Here is a 20,317-nt window from a genome sequence, read left to right as displayed (position 1 = left end):
ACATCTCATATCAGTCGTCGAACATGAGATATATTGAGCGGCAACTACAAACTGCCCTCAATCGTGTTCAGTATAAAGATAAATGCCATCACTGAACAACTCACTCTCACTATTGTGAATGGGCTGTATGTCGATGACTTTCACATCTCATATCAGTCGTCGAACATGAGATATATTGAGCGGCAACTACAAACTGCCCTCAATCATGTACTGAAGTGGACTATGGCGAACGGCTTTAATTTCTCTCTCTCTAAAACCGTTTGCATGCACTTTTGCCGCCAATGGGGTATTCACCGGATCCTGAACTTCATATTGGTAAAGTTTTGCTTCTAGTGGTCCCTGAGACCAAGTTCTTGGGGCTTATCTTTGACCATAAGCTGACCTTTATACCACACTTAAAGCAGCTACGGGTCAAATGCACAAGAGCACTGAACATCCTCTGTGACCTCTCTACTACCAGTTGGGGAGCAGATCGATGTTCTATGTTAAAGGTATATCGTGCTCTTATTCGATCAAAACTCGACTATGGATCAATGATATATGGCTCTGCCAGACCCTCGGCCTTAAAGTTGCTAGACCCCATTCATTACCAAGGACTTCGACTCTGCACTGGGGCTTTCCGCGCCTCTCCAGTTCAAAGCTTATATGTTGAATCTCATGAACCTTCTCTGCACCTTCGCCGTTTGCAACTATCTTTACTATATTCTTTGAAACTTCCTTCCTTACCAAAGCATCCCACCTGGGATTGTGTTTTCCTTCCTCGGTGGGCCGTACTTTTTCAGAACAGACGATCTGCCATTGCTCCGTTTGGCCTTCACATCCAGGTGCAATTGGATGACTTGGGTCTGTCCTTGAATAACATTGCAGATTCCACAGTTCAGCCCATCCCACCATGACTTATTACAGCCCCCAAATGTGACCTTTCTTACAGTCATCTGAAATGGGCAGATACTCCAGGTTGGAAGTACCGTCATTTATTTAATGAACATCTTTCAAACAATCATTCCATTCCCATTAACACAGATGGTTCCAAATCAGGTAATTCAGTGGGCTCTGCTATGGTTTGTTGCGGTTCGGTGGTTGCATGCAGAATCCCCTCTGCAGCTTCTGTGTTCACTGCTGAACTGTATGCCATATCTCTTGCCCTGGATCATATTGAAGCTGAGCAGTACTCCAACTGCACTATTTATACTGACTCGCTTAGTTCTATACTGGTCCTGGAATCGCTACACGTTGGCTCACACCCTGTTCTCACTGATATTCAAAACCGACTGGCCCATTTCTCGTGAACTGCTACTTCTATCCAGTTTTTCTGGATACCAGGCCATGTTGGTATTCTGCGAACGAGCTTGCAGACACGTCAGCTAAATTTATCTGCTCCGGCACTATCACCACTGTGCCTATTCCGTACATGGACTATGGTCTTGTATTCAAGGCTCGGCTCCGTGCCAGCTGGCAGTCCACTTGGAACGAGCAATGTGACAACAAGCTTTTTCAAATAAAACCCTGTATTGGGCTTTGGCCATCTAGCTTTCGTAAGGTTCGGAAGGAGGAAGTTGTTCTAACTAGACTACGCATTGGTCACAGTTTTTTAACTCATCGTTTTCTTTTATCTGGAACTGATGCACCAGTGTGTAGTTTGTGTAACACTCAAATCACTATCAGCCACATTTTACTTTCTTGCCATCGTTAGGATTCTCAGCAACGGCACTATTTTAAACATGTTTTTTCCCAGGGTTTATCTGTAACATTGGACAGTGTTATTGGTGATGGTGACACTGTCCACCTTGATGAAGTTTTTAGTTTTTTAATGGCCATTAATATTTTTAATCTCATTTAAGTGTTGGATATTTATTCATTACACCTTTTTAATTGTGGTTCCCTTTTCACAGTTTCATTCTCTCTAGTTCAATTTGACATTGAAAAATGACCAGAACATTAAATAACTCGACACCAGGACTGGAAAGGCCAACTTCAGGTGACTAACGCTGCTGTTTGATCTACCCGTTAGTCGTCCTGGCGAGTTGTTATTCCTATTTTGCTGCATGTCTTTTAAACTTTTATTACTTTACCCTTTGGTATTGGCTTTCATGACACATAACCCAGAACCAGGACTGGAAAAACCAACTTCAGGTGACTGACGGTGGTTCTTCAACTTACCTGTTAGTCTTCCTGGCGGGTTATGATCATTACCATTTTGCTGGAGTAAGTACTTTACAACTTCTTCTACTGTGCTTTCTCTCTTACCATTGTAACCTAGGTGTCAACATTGGTTTTATGCTTTTTTCTGTTTTTCAATGGTGTTTTGTTTTACCTTCATTTCCTTTTCTGTATTTTACTACATTTAATTTGTTTTTACCTTTTTACCGGACGTTTGGCACAGATAGCTTAGCTACTTTGTGCCATAGAACACTAAATCAATCAGTCAATCAAGAAATGTTTGATGAAATTATCTGGATGTTATAAGGATTTTGGGTATGAAATTTGAATTTTTTTGATGCACAAAGTATTTTCAATCTTCAAATGAAAATTTCTTTGCATTCAGGTAGGCAACATGTAAACATAAAAGAGGTATAAGAAAATCATTGTTTAACAAACCTTAAGACTTCACTAAAAAAATCTGATGTTTTGCATGCGAAAACTTTATGATGCTTACTGTATTCAGAATTTTCATGAACAACTATTTTATGAATTTATATCCTTAAGTTTGGTATCAAACTATAGATTATAATTCAAATTTTTTTTATTGTACATTATTTAATTTCTTAATTTAAAAGTAAATATTAAACAATTGCATCTGAACATCTATTTTTTGTGTGTCACATGGAATGCAAATACAGCACTGGTTCAACTGTCAAATTTCATGGACATACACTAATTAAAAAGTAATAGAATGAAATTCTAACAAGCACTATCTGTTTGGCTGTAGAACATCTGTTAATGTTTAACTTATACAGTACTTTTAAGTACCAGACATGGGATATTCATATTCAAAAGCATTCAAATACAATTTTGGAAGTATTCATGCTTGTATTTTAATATTTAAGTAGGGAAAGTTAAAGTATTTGTATTCAAATTCAGTGACATGGTATTTGTATTTGCTGAATGATTTACTTAATACTTAAAATTGTAAAAGTAAATATCAAATTTACTTATTTGATAAATATTTACTTATTTATAGACTCATCAAGTCTATAAACCAGAGGTTGGCTGCCTGCTGGTTGGATCTGGCCCGCCAGCTGAAATCACCCAGCCCTCAGTCTTCAAACAAAATATCATATCCACCCAGCCCATGGTGGTCCTAAAAAAGAATTCATGTTTGTAACTTAATGTAGCCCTCCATCCACTCACAGACATGGCCTCTGGTCCCTGCACAGAAAGAGGTTGCCAGCCCCACGTTAATTTCACTTTCAGTACAAGATTTGTTACCATGCAAGATTTTACAATGGGAATGAAATTTGTACTGAAAGAGAAATTAATACTAATCTGTACATAAAATTACATAATATTGTATATCATTTGACACTGTTGATGTCTGGAGTTAACAGATAAATGTGCACTTATGTGGGGTCACTGGCCATTTTATATTTGATTGGAAAATACAAAATGGTTATGCTGGCTTGTTGGAATTTCAAGGAGTGTCACACATCTGATGACATTGCAGCTTAGTGAAATTTGTACTGAAAGAGAAATTAACACTAATCTGTACATAAAATTATATAATATTGTATGTCATTTGATAGTTGAAAACCTTAGCTTTCTACTGGTTATAAATAATAGTATTGAACTACAGGGAGGATTATTTACACATTTTGAAAAGAGGATGTGACAGATGGGTCTTATTTTTATTTGATGGCTATATAACCAAACAGAATGGAATAGTCTGAAGATTATGATTTCCCTGAACAATAACATTATGATAGGTAATCTTCATATTACTTACACAGGTAAGTGAATTAGAGAAGAGGGGATGCCTAGATAAAAAGTTACATTTTTCCTACTAGTGGAAATTCAGGGTTTTTTTTATGTTCATTATAAAATTAGAAACATAGAGCTTATATACTATTAAAATGTTAACTGTGATTTTATGCTATATTAATTGGTATAATAGGAGTATAAAGTAGTTTAAATTTTAAATATAACTTACTGAAAACACTGTGACATGCACAGCAAAAGGTCCACATGGTGAGAGGGTTAAAGGTTATTGTATTACATGATTATTAATTCAGTCAAGTCACTTGAGAGAACTTGAAATGGGCTACTAAACTGTCTTCAGTGGTATACAAACACTTGATACTTCCTATTGCTAGATCTGGTCAGATCAAGACACAGTGTTAATGTGGTGAGCAGAATACTTCTAATTTAAGAACAATCATCTCTAACATGCTGACACATCTGAAGGTAAGCCTTTTTTTTTCTCTCTCTCTCTCCCCTTAATATGAACTATATGTTATGCAAATTGTAGAATAGAAGAATGTAAACTAAATTTCTTGTGTATGTTAAACTATATTATTATTTTCATTTATTTAGTATTATGTTTATATTATTTATATTGTAAACTATATTCTGTGTTAATTAACTGATATTTGTTTATTTTTATATATATTTTATTGTTATAAACTATGTTCCATTGTTAAACTAAATTTCTCATTTTTTGAACTATATTCATCATTATTATTTCTATTATAAACCTAATACTATATTATACAACTGAGGTATGCTTTTGTATTTCTAGTGAAATCATGAGGCATAGCCACAGAATCAACTCAGTACAAGTCTACATACCTTTGTCAGAAGCACGTCACTGACAAACTTGTCAGTTGCTGGTACAGTGTAACCATTCTCAGTGATGGAGTCAATAGATCTTCAAGATCTAATGACAGACAAGGATTCTCAGTATATTCTTCCCAGTCACAAGCATCTGTTCAAAAATGTTAATTGAGAGCAAGTTTTATGAAGTCCAATAAAAAGTCACTGCAACTTGTAACCAGCATCAGTGACACTGTTGATGTCTGGAGTTAACAGATAAATGTGCACTTATATGGGGTCACTGGTCATTTTATATTTGATTGGAAAATATGAAATGGTTATGCTGGCTTGTTGTAATTTCAAGGAGTGTCACACATCTGATGACATTGCAGCTCAGTGTGATGACATATTAAACCTCTCTAATATCAACAACGTGTCATGTGACATCTGGTAGTGGATCAGACATGATCCAAGACTTTCTGCTTGCCTGAATTTGAATCACAAAACTACCTAGTGTGAGAGATGGTGATAACTCATCTACAGGTAGTGACTCAGTAGATTATTTTTTTGATGAATTTAAGTAAGCAGACAATTTATTTTAATTTCTTTCTAAACACAACCCCTGCCTTTTCCATGTGCTATGGCTTATGGTCAGGAATGTTATGAAAGAAACTGGACTACTGCTGAAAGTAGTTTCCAGAGCATCAGCTATCATGTCCTACATTCAAAAATCAACTGATCTGCTTGAGGGAGTTCAGTTAATAACACCAACATGATGAAATTCAGAAATCAAGGTAATTAAGTGTTTAATGAAGATTTCCCAGGAGATGTTGGATAACCTAGATACTGGTAGATCGAAACTTACTTTTCATGAAAATACTAACACTTTCTGAAGTGTTAGAACATTGCTACCTCCAGTTATGTAATGCCATGTATTTATTGGATGGTGACTGAAATTCATAACATGCAATCCAGGTATAATTTTGGTTTCTGCACTGAAAAAAATCTTTACACCTGGCTGCCTCAAAAACAGCAACAAAGTGTTTTCTGCTTTGCCACATCATTGGATTCCAGATTTAAAATTGACTGGTGTTTCACTAGACCTTTTGTCTTTGCATCCCATCAAACCCCCCTACAACAAGTTAACCACGGAACAAAAGGAGGATTGTTCTCCCCCTTGCAAAAGAAGTAAGCTATTTAGTTTTTTTGCTGCTTCCAAGAAACCAGTAACCTCATTTTCAAAGGACACAGAGATCATCACTTACCTCGATGGCCCTTGCATTCTTTAAGAAATCAACCCTCTAGATTATAAGATCCATGAGAAAAACCTTACCTATCCTATTTTTACAAGCCAAATGCTACCCAAATGTTCTAGCATCAGAGGAAAAACAATCATCCAATTGCTGCCACCTAAGTGACATTTAACAAACTGATGTTTATAAAGAAGAATGGACAGTTATAAGTCTATATTAAAAATATATTGTTGTTTTATAACTTTGTCATTGCATTTTGAAAAATAAGTCCCCCGTTGATACGTCAGTAAATCTTCGGACTTACAATACTCAAATCAAGCGTTTGATGCTCCTCGGTGGACACAGCAGATAGCCCACTGTGGTTTTGCTATAAGAAAATACCCACATTATTGAAAAATAAATGAATTAAAATGTTAATTTTTATTCAAATTTTGGTTTCCAAAAAGTTTGGTTCATAAAATCAAAGCATTGACATCTTTTCGTCTACATTTTTATCATTATTGTATTTTATTTGACAAAGTATTCAAATATATACCATTTTTCTTGTATTCATAAAAATATCAAATATTTGTATTACTGATATCCAGTGTTTACTCCATCCTGCTAAATAATTTTTATTAGTATCACGAATCAAATAAAAAAAGAGGAAGACAATTTATTTTAGAATTTTTTATATTTACAGCCTCTTCATGAAAACTAGAAAATAACTAGTTTATAAATGTGATATATCAAAATGTAAATTAAATTGTTTTTAATGCACAAGGATAAATAACTATTAAAATAAAAACATGAAGAAATGTTGACTTGTTATGACATCTTCAAACAATTTAACTAATTTATTTTACTATCCTAAAACAATAGTGGATGAATTTTGTTTTTTTCAGTAAAATTAATACTAACATTTTAACTGTTTATATGGTTTTGAAGTTTGTGTATTTCTGATTTCTGTTTATCTTCTGTAATAGCCAAAAAAAAATTATGCAACTTCTTTGGGTGAAAAATTATGGGAAAACTGTAAGAAAAAAAATGTGATAATCGATTAACTAAATTATCCTCAGAAACATTACTGGATACAAGTTTAATTTCCTGTAATAATTACTCAGAATTCACAATATATTCTCTACTATTTAAATTTTTGAGGAATAAACAGAAATCTTAAACTTTTTTTTTATAGTACTCTTTTTAGTTTTCTTACTTTCTGTCAATGATAATCTGAGAAAACTAAGTAACCTGCACAGGATCTTCTAAATGTGGTAGACTTTTTGTGCTTTAACATGTACAACTGTTTAGTTTTAATAGCAGTTTGGTCAAAATCTTTTTTTGAAACTCTGGTGTGATGCAGTCATATAAAATCTAATCTTTCAACTTGTGATAAATCACATTCTGTCATTTTTCTGTATATTTCTTGTAATTTCAGTTTATATTTGTTGTTTCCAATTTAAGTATAGAACTTTTTTTAAAAAATGGTTGATATTTAGAAAATGGTATTTTAACAGCTTTATAAAACTTGACAGTAAAATATAGGCTTGTTCTTCATTAGAACTTTGTTGGTTTGAATGTTTTGTTGATTATTAGAAGATATAGCTTGATTTATGGAATGGAAATCACTGTGTTAAACATCTGTTTGTTTTATACAGTATAGCTCAATGTATTAGAACACACAACTGATTAACACAGTATAGATCATTAAATTAAATATCTGTGTTTTATGGATAGAATAATAGTGAAGGTTAGATAATGCATTTTTTTCTTTCAGATGATAACCTTTGACATTTTTTGAACATTATATTTAAGCAAATTCCAGTGATTTTGAACTTAACCTTAGAGAAAAAAAGAGATAAATATTGTTTGGTGTAACAGATGGTTAGTTGAGTCGTAAAAAACTATAATTTATCTCTTAACATTTGAATATGTGCATATCCACAGTGAAACAAGACAGTTTGGATGCATCACTCATATCTATGATGCTGACTGCTAACTTGGCAGGTCAAACTGTGTGGCAGTATGCCCAAAAACAACCCCACCTGTTTGCTTCAGGAGGTCTTTTGTACAAGCAAGCCGAGAGAGATGTGGGACTCGTAAATGGAAAACACTGCCGTCTTCCTCTTATCCCTGACAAGGTATTTTGAACAGTTTGAATACCTTCTCTTTAAAAGTGATATTAGTAAACTCAAGGAAATTGGTTCTGACATTGTAACTCAACAGCTTGTTCTGACTTAATAACTAGCCACACTTTTCACCTGTACATGAAATAAAATTTATGATATTTGACAACAAGACTGATGCACACAATTCTTTCTTAACACACACATTTTAATATACAAACAGCAATACAATTTATAATAATGGTTATTATAAATAGTTAATAAAAATAATGGTTTATGTACAAGAGTTTTACAAACTTAAAACAATATTCAATCTTCTATCTGGTCTGGAATTTAACATTTTTATCAATGGTCCATGATGAGATAATTTATGTTGATACATAGATATACTTCACTTGATAGGAATGCTAGCTAGTTCTATTCTTGTTTGGCCTCACTCTGCTTAAAAGCTTACTTTTCACAGAGGAAGATAGATGAACATCTAATGTCCTCAGAGAAATACTTATGTCCAAAGTTAATTTGTCGAAGTTAAATGGTTTATAAATGTTCCTGGTCCACTTTTGTGGTTTTCTGATTAATAAGGATTTTTTCACAATTATAGTTTTTGAGGCTTATAATATACTGACTATAGGGACCAAACAATATTCTGTCTCTTGATGTGTTGGTTTGTTTAGTTTAAAGCGAGATTCTTGAATGTTCAACAATATTCGAAGGTACTTCAGTGTTTTCATAAAATATACATTATTGATTCTTAGACTCAAAAATCTTCTACAAATATAGAGAATAGGCAGGACTTGTTCAATACACATTTATCAACAGATATTACGTGCATCAAACTGAAATAAACATAGATATTTAAATAAATGTATAACAGTGACTCCATTACATAGTGACTAAAGAAACTTTTGTATGAAGTTCTAAAAGTAGTTAACACGAAATTAATGTTTTAGAACATTTAACTTGATTTTCTCATCAACAGAATAATTTAAATAAACGTGTCAAGTAACGTAGAACTGTGTTTTTGTTTTGAAATATGCATTTTAAATATCTCTTTTTCACCAGCTAGTTACACGTAGAATTATTTAAATTTTCTACAGGTACAAAGAAAGTTGAAAAAGTGTGCATAATGGAAAAATAATTACATCATTATTGTTTTGACTAAACAGTGGGCACTTAACTATTTCTTGTAATGACACTTTCATTTCTACATTGTACTTTTAGATATTATTATGATGTGATCCTTAAATTTGTTGTGGTTTTTCTGAAGAACGTGGAATTCTGATGGTTACAGGTTTTTAGGTATAACAGTCACTACGATCAACTAGAGCTTTGCCTGGAGCCTCATGGACACTTTGCAATATCTGAAGGCATCGAGGAAAGAGTACTTGGTCAAACTCTTCGTGTTTCTGAAGCTAGTCCCGTTAGCTCAGTAGCTTCACTGCCAGGATCTAGTGGCATTGTATCCACCAGTGCCGTTCCTAGACGATCGGCCCACATACCCTTTCAAGGTATGGGTCACACGCTACGGGAAAGTCAACCAACTAATAGTAAAGTTACTGCTGAGAGAGAGGTGGCCTGTCCGAAAACTCCATTTACTTCTCATTCTGTTGCTTTACCAGGGGCTACCCCCTCCATTATACCGCCTCAAACATCTACTCGTAAAGGTCCTGGATTTTCTGTCCTTGATCCACAAGAAGTAGGTGTTACTAGAAGTCCAGAAGATCGATTAAAAGAAATGGTGGCTAAGATAAAAAGTGCCGATCATCCAAGTGAAGAGGACAACTTGAAAAGATTAGAGTGCCTTGAGGAAGATACTGAGGTACATAGAATTCACACAAAAAAAAAAAAATAAATAAATGTGTGCTTGAAAAAAAAATGTTCGAAGTTCCTAGGATTCTACTTTTGGTAAAATTTATTTTATTTTTCAGTTATTGGTAACACTGTTTGATCATTTCATATGTTTTTGGATAGAATAATTTTTTGTTTAGCTGAGCATAAGATTATTTCAGTTGTACTTCTTGGAGGTAGCTCTACTTTGCTGTCAGTAGAAAAAATTCACTTTAAACTTGAATTATGGATCAGATAGCTTTATTATAGAGATAAAAATTATTTGTGCACCAAATTGCTAGTAGATCCATGAGTTTCTTTTGGTTATAGGATCTCTCAAAATGTATGTACCACACAAAATCATATAATCATAAATGTTGTCAATAAATACCACTAATACAATAAATTAATTAATTACGATAAAAGCTTCCCGTGTCCTTTACACACTTTGTGCTCAGTTATGAAATTTTTCATCATAAGTGAAAATATAAAATTATTCAATATGTTACAGTAACTGGTGTAAAAACAGATCACTAACCTTGAGGCTTAAGCTGTTAGGATTCAGAAAACAAAACAGTTATTAATTCACTGACCAAAAAGAAGCAGTAAATAAATCTTTACTGTAGTTAAAATATATTTCAAGGGCATTTTCTCATCTTTGTCTTATTTCAGATGGAAGAAACATCCACTGAATCAAATATTCATCATCCTGACAACAGAAGAAGTGGTCAGGATCCTCTGAAGACAGAGAATGACGAGACCTTGTGTCAGAACATGGATACTGATGATAAGTGACAAGAAGCAAAGTAAATTTTCTAAAATAAAGGAAAAGCTAATGGTAACAGAACTGTGATAGTAACACGTGTTTGTTTGTTTTTTGTTGTTGTTTCTTTAAGGAAACTTCTACATTTATTAGTATACAGGCATGAAAGGTAATTAATTTGTAAAGTTATGTATTATAAATTAAACATAATTACATTGAGAATTTAGTTTCATTACTAACAAAATATCACAAAAGAAGTTTGTTCATTTGTTTTTGTAAAGAAAGATGGTGGAGTATACAGTGATTCAAGAACTGAATGTTGATTCCTTTAGTTCTTACAATGTAGGTCATTATGTGTCATTTCATGTATAGCAGCTTAATTTGTTGAAGCACGAATTGCCAGTAATTCCAGCTGCTAGCTAAATAACTAATGAACAAGTAAAGTGTTTATATACTGTTACCGTGTTTAAATTCTGATTTATTCAACCATCTGAACGTTATTTTATCAATTTATATATGTATATATATCTTTAGTATTTCCTCAGCCAATTTCTTCCTGTGGATTAGATTCACTATTACAAGCCTAACAGCATAAAAGAAAAAAGTTACATTTCTGCACACTTTAAGGTGAAATATACTTATAACTTCAGTATGTGAGCAAAGTTTTTAGGATATCTTGTTCCTTAATTGTAATGAAATAAATGTTGGAAAGCAAATTAAAAAGGTGTGATGTGACTTATTTAGATATATATATATACTATACAGCAGGGGCTTCATTAATTAAGAATCACCTCCATTAAAAGTAAGAGAGATTAATTCTCACTTTTGGAAGGAACACTTTGTAAAACGTATCACAGTGTACTAGTGTAGTTCACAAAATTAACACTAGGAAATATAACAAGAAACTAGTGTAGTTCACAAAGTTAACACTAGGAAACAATACAAGATACTAGTGTAGTTCACAAAGTTAACACTAGGAAATATAACTAGATACTAGTGTAGTGCATACAGTTAGCAGTAGAAATTATAATTAAATACTAGTGTAGTGCACAGCTAATAGTAGGAAATATAACTAGATATTGGTGTAGTACACAGTTAACAGTGGGAAATATAACTAGATACTGGTGTAGTACACGCAATTAACAGTACAAAATATAGCTATATGGTGTGGTACACACAATGAACAGTTGAAAATATAACTAGATACTAGTGTAGTACACAGAGTTAAAGAGTAGGAAATATAATATTGTAAGGATATTACACGCAACTTTAACATTCCCTGTACCTGAGATACAACCTCTGTAAAGTACTTGTAACTGGTTATACTGGAATAGAATTAATTACTATTGAAAAAAGTACGAATGAAACAGAACTACTATGATGAAAATATATTTTTAAGTGACTTATGAGGCATGCTGTATTACGTCTTCAAACATTCATTTGAAATAGAACGAAAATAAACACGCACGTGGTTGGATCACACGTGCATAAACTGTGGTAACCATACTTTTGGCCGAAAATTGATACAAAGGGCATCAATAACCATCTATGATGTAACTGGACAAATTTGACCATGATAGACATTTACTCTCCATTGATAGTTGAACACGCTACACAATTTTTTGTCTGTGCTTTGTTAGAAGATAAGTTTAATTCTTAGCCTTCAACTAACACAAGCTTCAGATCAGAACAAGCTACCTACATGGATCAAATCTCAAGATAAACCCAGTAAAGATTATAACAGCCAATTATATATATTCCTTATAATGATGAGAATGTTTTGTTTTTCTTCAGTTGGGGGTTCGTTTTGTTACATTTTTTCCGTAATTCCAATAATATCACCCATTGGTGAGCCAACTTAAGATAATTTAGTTGGCCCTAACGTCATATACCAAGGTATCAATGCGAAATAAACCATAAAATATGTAAGAAAAGAATTAAAATGACATTAAAGACATTCCTATAAGTATTGCTAATGAAAGTAAATAAAGGTAATTCATTTAACGATCTAATTTCACAAATGGACCTGTTGATTAGCGTAACTGACTCTTAATTTTCTACAAAAGCAAAACCCAATGGCGAACATGCTCTTTCTTTCAGTCGTGGAGTAATTATAACGTTTCATCAATTCCAAATTTGTTGGTAAATGGTTAATGGTAGCGTTGTCGTCCGGCTGTCTTCCCTTTGATTGGCAATTCAACATTAGAGACAGCAGCAAATAGTCTTTGCAGCTTTGCCGTTGAGAAAACAAAAACTTCAATAACTCAATGTCAGATTTTGGGTTTTTGTTTGTTGTTATTTTTTAAACATATTATGCTCATGTTTTTTCTTAATAGAACTTAGTTATTTTACTTTGGATACAAAACGACCGTTATTGTAGTGATTATATATAATAGTCTTGTAGTGATTTACCGACACTGTAGTGTCAATCAGTATATTAGCTGATAAGGCACTAGAAATGTGATAAGACATGTGAAATTGTACAACCTGTACAATTAGTACAGAAGAAAGTACTAGATACGACATTATCATCAAATTCCACGTTTCTACACCTTATTTACACCTAGGCGTTTCAAGATTGCACTTCTCCATAGCGGAGGATGTCACAGAAAGAAATGAATACATCACAGCACAACTAAACCGACTCGTAGGGTATTCGTCGTTGTCATGGTCGCGACTGGAGAGTCTAAGTTGTTATATTACAAGGGAGAACAAGTAGTTCCAATGCATACGGTTGATACTGGACGAGTTTTGTTTGTTTTTCAAAGGCTACGTGTACGTTTTCTTCTACACAAGGAATTAAGTGATAATATGAAAGTCAAATAATTATTTTTTTTTAATGAAAAAGTAACGAGCAATTTAGAATATATGGGGTGGTTCGTAGTGACTTATTAACACTCCTACGAAAAGACGTTTCTAGTCCTGATTTCTCCAAGCCCATTCCCCTGGCTGTGGTTTCGCTAGATAGTAGATAGGGACAGTGGGAATCTCGTTAATACATTCATTAATGGATTTAAATGGTAATTTTATTTAACTACAAAATTATTAGCCTAATATTAATAACCTTTCAAGTTGCTCTGGGGCCTATTAGGCCCCACTTTTCGTAGGAGTGTTAAGGATAAGTAGGCCTATTGGTTAATAGTATATATAATAATACGCCGTTAGAGGTTACGATAATATTGTATTATCATTTCTTTGTGGAATAAAGTACAAACTTTAGCATTGTTACTAAAACGTGTAATGTGTAGGACAAAAAAAATGTTAACGTATACCAAACTGTTTAGCTTATAAAAACAATGTTCTTTATGGGAAACATTTTATACTGGTTTCGGACCTCGTAATTAGGAATATTTTATTATTACTGTTTATATAGATGGAGGAACGGTAACAGGATCAGAAATATAAGGATATTTACACTGTTTATATAATATATAACAAAAATTCTTTAAAAATTTTATGCTGTCTATAAATTTGAAACAACAATTAAGTAGAATAACTTGTTCTTGGGAGACTATCATGATTACAACCACGTAGACTGCATGAAGAGTCTACACCCGAAACTGAAAAAGACCTTAGCCTAATGAACTTTTTAACGCTAAATATGCCATCGCTTTCCACTTTGTGTCGGATTTTCAAAATTTGTAGACCCCACGGCATGGGACTTACTTATTTTCTACGTGCTGGCTTTCTGACCTGATATTAACCAACTTTACCCGTTAACTAAAACAGATACAGCGACTAACCCTTAAACGGTGGTCATTATCAAATGATGCTGCTACTTGCAACATTCCCGCTGTTTAAGGGCTAGACGTACTTAGGACTTTCTCCCCTTCCCTGTAACACAGACTCACAATGCTAGAAACCGAGTTTCGAAACCTATGGTGGGTAAAGCACAGATAGCTTTTTGTGTAGCTTTGTGCTTAATTCTGAAACAAACAAACTTGGGCCTAATACTGAACGAAAAAATGCTCGAGAACTTCGTACACACACGCATCATAGAAGGTATTTGTAAAAATTAGACAATATATTTGTTTTCATTGCCATATCTTCGTGGAATTTTACCATGACAGTAAAATTTAACGTTTGAATGTAATATGGCATTAAAAGATAAACAGTTGGTTGAAAACTTTATTAAAGTATTTCTACTGTCATCATTGTATTATTTTCTATACGATATGTTTTAAATTTCAAAAATCGTTTAATTGTAGGCGAATTGATTCCAAAGTAATGAATATTTTCGATAAATTTTTAAAATATATATTATTTATTAATCAACAAAAGTTTCGATTACTGTATTTCATCAGAAATAACAGCCTGCATTTACTAGATGTAAATATACATATACATTTCGTATAAATATTTATAGTAATTACCCTATTTCGTGATAGCGAGAAACCCACTTGAAATAAAAATGTATTGCAGAGATGGCTGGTATTGTTACTAAATACGTTAATAAAATAAAGTGTAGTAACAATATTTCGACCTTCGTTCATCTTTAGGTTTAACAAAGATAATTTGAAACTGAGTTACTGGTCACGTCTTGAGGACAAGAGTGTGAATGAGTACGAGATTATAAGGGCGTATCGATTAAATGTTAGGTTATTAATTAATATAAAAGGGTTCGTTTATGTTAGTTCAATTTTGGTTTGAGTTCTTTTGTAAGTAGGGCTTCTTTGATTTTGTGCTTGTTTTATTTAGTATGTTGGTGTTTTCTATAGTTGTGTTTATTTAACTTGCAGTGTTCAAAATCGTGTAAAGGTTTTGTTTTTTTATTATTGAACTAGTTTTCCATTTTTCAATTTGTTTATCCTGTATAGAAGTCGGGGCAGTTATTATACGTTATAAAAATGGAGTTATATTTGTCGGTGTAGTTTTTACATATTATGGATTTTTAGTTTTGTACCCGATTTTTGAATGAATTTAGGGTTTACTGGAATGTTATTTTTTTTTGTAAGTTTATTTACAAAATATATCGTTAATATCATCAAATCTATTCTAGGTCAAATAAACCGTAAAACCTTAATAGTCAATTTTGATGTAATCTCCCTCGTCACAAAGTCTGCAAAAATAGCTTTCTTTAGAACTTTATATTCAAGACCCAAACACTACCAGAAACTACGAGAATATGCACAAAGTATTGATGTTTTCAAAACTTATAAACTAATATAGCATGGGGCGAAGTGACTAGCTTAACATCCATACCAAAGTTTCTAGTATTAATATGCAAAGAACGCACGCCTCCTATTAGAATACGTTTAGTTGTTGACTACGAAACCTGTCCTACGTTTTGTAGCAATATATTCAATGTTTTTCCTTTAAATAAGTATGGGCTGGTTATATTCAAGACCCAAACACTACCAGAAACTACGAGAATATGCACAAAGTATTGATGTTTTCAAAACTTATAAACTAATATAGCATGGGGCGAACTGACTAGCTTAACATCCATACCAAAGTTTCTAGTATTAATATGCAAAGAACGCACGCCTCCTATTAGAATGCGTTTAGTTGTTGACTACGAAACCTGTCCTACGTTTTGTAGCAATATATTCAATGTTTTTCCTTTAAATAAGTATGGGCTGGTTGCCGAAGTAACAATAATCTCATGCCTATTCAGTATAAAAGTGAGAACGGCTGATATTTCTGCACTGCGGAGGTAAATGTACTGACGATAAAAGAGGGATCTCATGTATTAAATACACGGCCTTCCCTGAAAAGTAGGCTGGATATTTTTAAGGTCTGGAATAAATCGTCGTTGAAAGTAACAAAGGGAGGGTTGGCGTGAAAAGTATGTTAGCAGACTGAAATTCCGAGCTGCTGTTAAGGGGAAGAAAATGAAGGTCATTACTATTTGGAAAAGTGTCGTTACAGGAACTTTGTACCCAAGGTTAGAATAGAAAGGTTAAGTGTGCGTTAGGCCTAAGATTTTAAAGTGGAATAACTAAGTATATTATTTACATTCAATTTAAGCAAGTATCAAATATTGAGAATGTCAAATAAAAATAAAAAGATAATCTCAATTTAGTACCAAAATGTTCCAGAAAAGAAATTATGGTTGTAATTATTGCTCTAAAACTTGTACTCTGGGTACATAGACAGTTACTCTTCTTTTTGTGTGAGAAATTCAAAGTTACACAAATCGAAAATTAGAGAACTAAAAAAATTATTGAAAATGTATACAATTTTTTTAAATCACAAACGTGAATGATTATTCACCGACAAATAAAGTCGAATTACACTTTATGAATTTTTAACTTCAACAAAAATGGAAAACATAACGAATAACAAGTTCGTATAAATTGAAACGTTGAATACAGTCTCTTAGCCATTTAAAAAGAGCGCAATCTTAGTTTAAGTTAACATAAAAATTAATCCTACTTTTGGAACAAAATACTAGGAAACTGGAAACCAGTTTTCACATTATCTTATGTTTTTATCCAATATTACATCACTTTAGCTAAAATAAACTATCCAAGTTAATTGTTAAAAACTTGACAAAACATAAAGGCAATAATAAATTTGGTAGGTTAATAACTTCCGGTTGTAAGATGCCCTCCATTTTATAAGAAACTAAAAATAATATTTAAAACACCGAATATCAGAAGTACATATTTCCAAACTTATCAAATATCTGTATATTTAAGTTTTTAGATGGCTTAACTGGGTAATGAAAAAATATAGTAATAAATATTCAACGTTTCGAAAAAACATTTGTCTTCAGATGCCCTAGGAACTTGGTACGTTTATAAGGTTTTTCATTGCCCAGTTAAGCTCTCAAAACATTTATTTTCTAAAAAGTGGGTTCCTCATTTTCAAGACCTGTATATTTGTTATCTGTCTGAAGAAAGGAATCCGCCTCCAACAACTGGTACAGTAGTACTTCAAGGCTACAAGGTTTCGCGGATATATTAATTGTTACTTCCGTAAAGGAATTCAAGGTTACTCTAGTTCACGAAGAGGTCACACATGGCACGAAATCGAACAAGTGAAGTGGTGGGACAAGGCCACTTTGGATTGAAAGAGAAAGTGACGATAACATCAATTCTTCTAACAAATACTGCAAGGTTATGATAACCTTGAGTAACGGTAAAGAACTAGATGACGACGATAAAGGCAGCCAGCCAATCCGCATAAGCGTGCAGCTACGACTGCAGATCGGTTAACCAATAATATTTCTTTGATTGCCGTTGTGATAAGTGTTTGAATTTTTAGGGAAACGGTAAAACATATAAAATACTGTAATGGAGGATAAATATTACGCCATTCCTTTGCCGTGTCGATGAAACTCGCGTTCGTAAGCGTAATATAAACAACATTAATAACAAATCTAGTAGCAAATTAGTACCTGTTTTTTGCTCACAAAAATAAGAATTGTAATTACCGTAACTCAGGGCAGTTGGTACTGGTATTAACACTTTTACTAATAAAGCAGAGAACAACGTTTCGACCTTAAGTCATTTTATGGTTAATAAACAGAGTTTACAACTGACTGTTGCTGGAAGCATCTCTTAGGAATGAGTGTAAACGGCAATGGGATTATAGGGGGCGTTGCAGTTTGATGTTAGGTTATTAATTAGTGTAGTTATAAAGGTTTGTTTGTTTGTTTTGGAATTTCGCGCAAAACTACTCGAGGGCTATCTGCGCTAGCCGTCTCTAATTTAGCAATGTAAGAATAGAGAGAATAGTCATCACCACCCACCACCAACTCTTGGGCTACTCTTTTACCAACGAATAGTGGGATTGACCGTCACATACCGCCCCCACGGCTGAAAGGGCGAGCATGTTTGGTGCAACCGGGATTCGAATCCGCGACCCTCGAATTACAAGTCGAATGCCTAAACACGCTTGGCCATGCCGGGCTCGATGAGTATCTCTCCTTTTTGAAAACAATAGTGTGTCACGTCATGTCATGCTTGATTTCTCGAAATAGGAGGAGTCATAAAAGCCAAAATCCAGATAGAATAATTTGATTACTGTTTGCCCATTAAGATTTTTAGCAACAGGGATGAAATAGGCCCATGAGGGAGGGGGTGTTATGAAACCTTATAAGAGTAGTAAGTGTTGCGATCTCCTAGCCTAGAGCCAACTGCATAAAATTAACCATGAAAGTAAAAAGTATCGATTCAGTTTCACACTTAAATCTATTAAGCTATTTTCTGTCATATCGCCAACGTTTTTAATAAAAAAAACAACAAACTTCTTTAATTAGCAGAAACTCTAAATTAAGAAATCAACAAATATTTTTCTAGCTTTTTCGTCTGTACATTTCATTGTATGCATCCAATACATTGACTAACAACAATATTTAAACCCATAACATTAAATATTCTAAACTATGTATAATATATTGTTTGTTTTCAATTTTGCGCAAGGCTATAAGAGGTCTACATGCACTAGTCGTCCCTAATTTAGCAGTGTAAGACAAGAGGTAAGGCAGCTAATCATCATCATATACTACCAACTCTTGGGCTACTCTTTTACCAACGAATAATTGGATTGACCGTCACTTTATAACGCCCTCACGGCTGAAAGGGCGACCATGTTTGGTGTGACGGGGATTCGAACCCGCGACCCTCGGATTACAAGTCGAGATATTTTATATATGTATGTATATTGTATTGGATAGAATTTTGTCTGCTATCATGTTTGAACAAGTTAACGAATTCTGGTATTGAACGAGAGGCCTTAAGGATAGTGACATGTTACAAATAAAAAGTTGGTTTACAATTCTCTTTTTGTTTTACACATCTCTATTTTCAAATTCCTAATGGAGTAAGGTTTATTACGGTTATGTTGGTCAATGACCTTTTAAAACCACAAAAGATTCTTACACACTCAGTGTTTATTCTTCTTTTCTTACATAGCTGCTAAACATATAACTTTATACCGAAGAAGAAAAATACAGAAATAAAAATATCACAGAACACTGAAGATAAAACTTGACAAACACATCATCAGTATCATTATGTTTAATTCAAGATACTTACTGTAGCCGCTCAACAAATGATATATCTACGTCTAGTTATGTTAGATACGCTAATCTATATAATATAATTACACCATACCTTCCCAGTTATATAATTCCAGAACTACCAATTTATCAATCAGTTCTTTACAATGAGTGTTGTAACAGACAAGAATGTAAAATGGTTAGTGTATTTGTGGATCTCACCAACAGTAAGTGGCATGTACATAAAATAAAACATTCTTTGGAAAAGTACTCTAGGTTTATGAACCTGACTAATAATTTACTAGGTCAGGTGACCAGAAGAATGGACAATGAACCACAGATTTGTGTGTCATTTTTATTTTGTGTCAAGATTTACCCTTTTCCTGTGCAATATAATAGTAACAGATGTAAAGATTAAGAGGAAAGTAGAATAAAACGAAAAACTATGTTTACATAATTTTTATTACATATTTTAGAGCTATTTACTTTCTACTGCTTGAACAATTCTTGGTGTTTAAGCCTAAATAAAACAATTTAAAAGCAGTAGAAAATTGTTTAGATTGATCCAAAGTAAGCTTGTCACACATGAATTGTAAATAAATAACTATATATACAAGGCTACCAACTTTATGAACCTGACTAATAATTTACTAGGTCAGGTGACCAGAAG

General features: G+C 33.3%; 1 protein-coding gene across 2 annotated transcripts in view; it reads left to right on the top strand.

Annotated features, from left to right (window-relative positions):
- Window positions 1–11,420, top strand: part of LOC143236675 (deubiquitinating protein VCPIP1-like) — a 38,518-nt gene extending 27,098 nt beyond the window's left edge. For both annotated transcript variants that reach the window (XM_076475075.1, XM_076475077.1), the window contains exons 15-17: window positions 7,929–8,122; window positions 9,399–9,926; window positions 10,607–11,420. In XM_076475075.1, coding sequence (XP_076331190.1) covers window positions 7,929–8,122; window positions 9,399–9,926; window positions 10,607–10,729 — 845 coding nt within the window. In that variant the 3' untranslated portion in view covers window positions 10,730–11,420. The remainder of the gene's footprint in view (window positions 1–7,928; window positions 8,123–9,398; window positions 9,927–10,606) is intronic.
- The last annotated feature ends 8,897 nt before the right edge of the window (window positions 11,421–20,317 follow it).

The sequence above is a fragment of the Tachypleus tridentatus genome, chromosome 13 (genome assembly GCF_004210375.1).
Source record: "Tachypleus tridentatus isolate NWPU-2018 chromosome 13, ASM421037v1, whole genome shotgun sequence".
Classification (NCBI taxonomy): Eukaryota; Metazoa; Arthropoda; class Merostomata; order Xiphosura; family Limulidae; genus Tachypleus; species Tachypleus tridentatus.
Note: the sequence above shows the minus strand (reverse complement) of the source record. Positions and strands in the feature narration are given on the sequence as shown.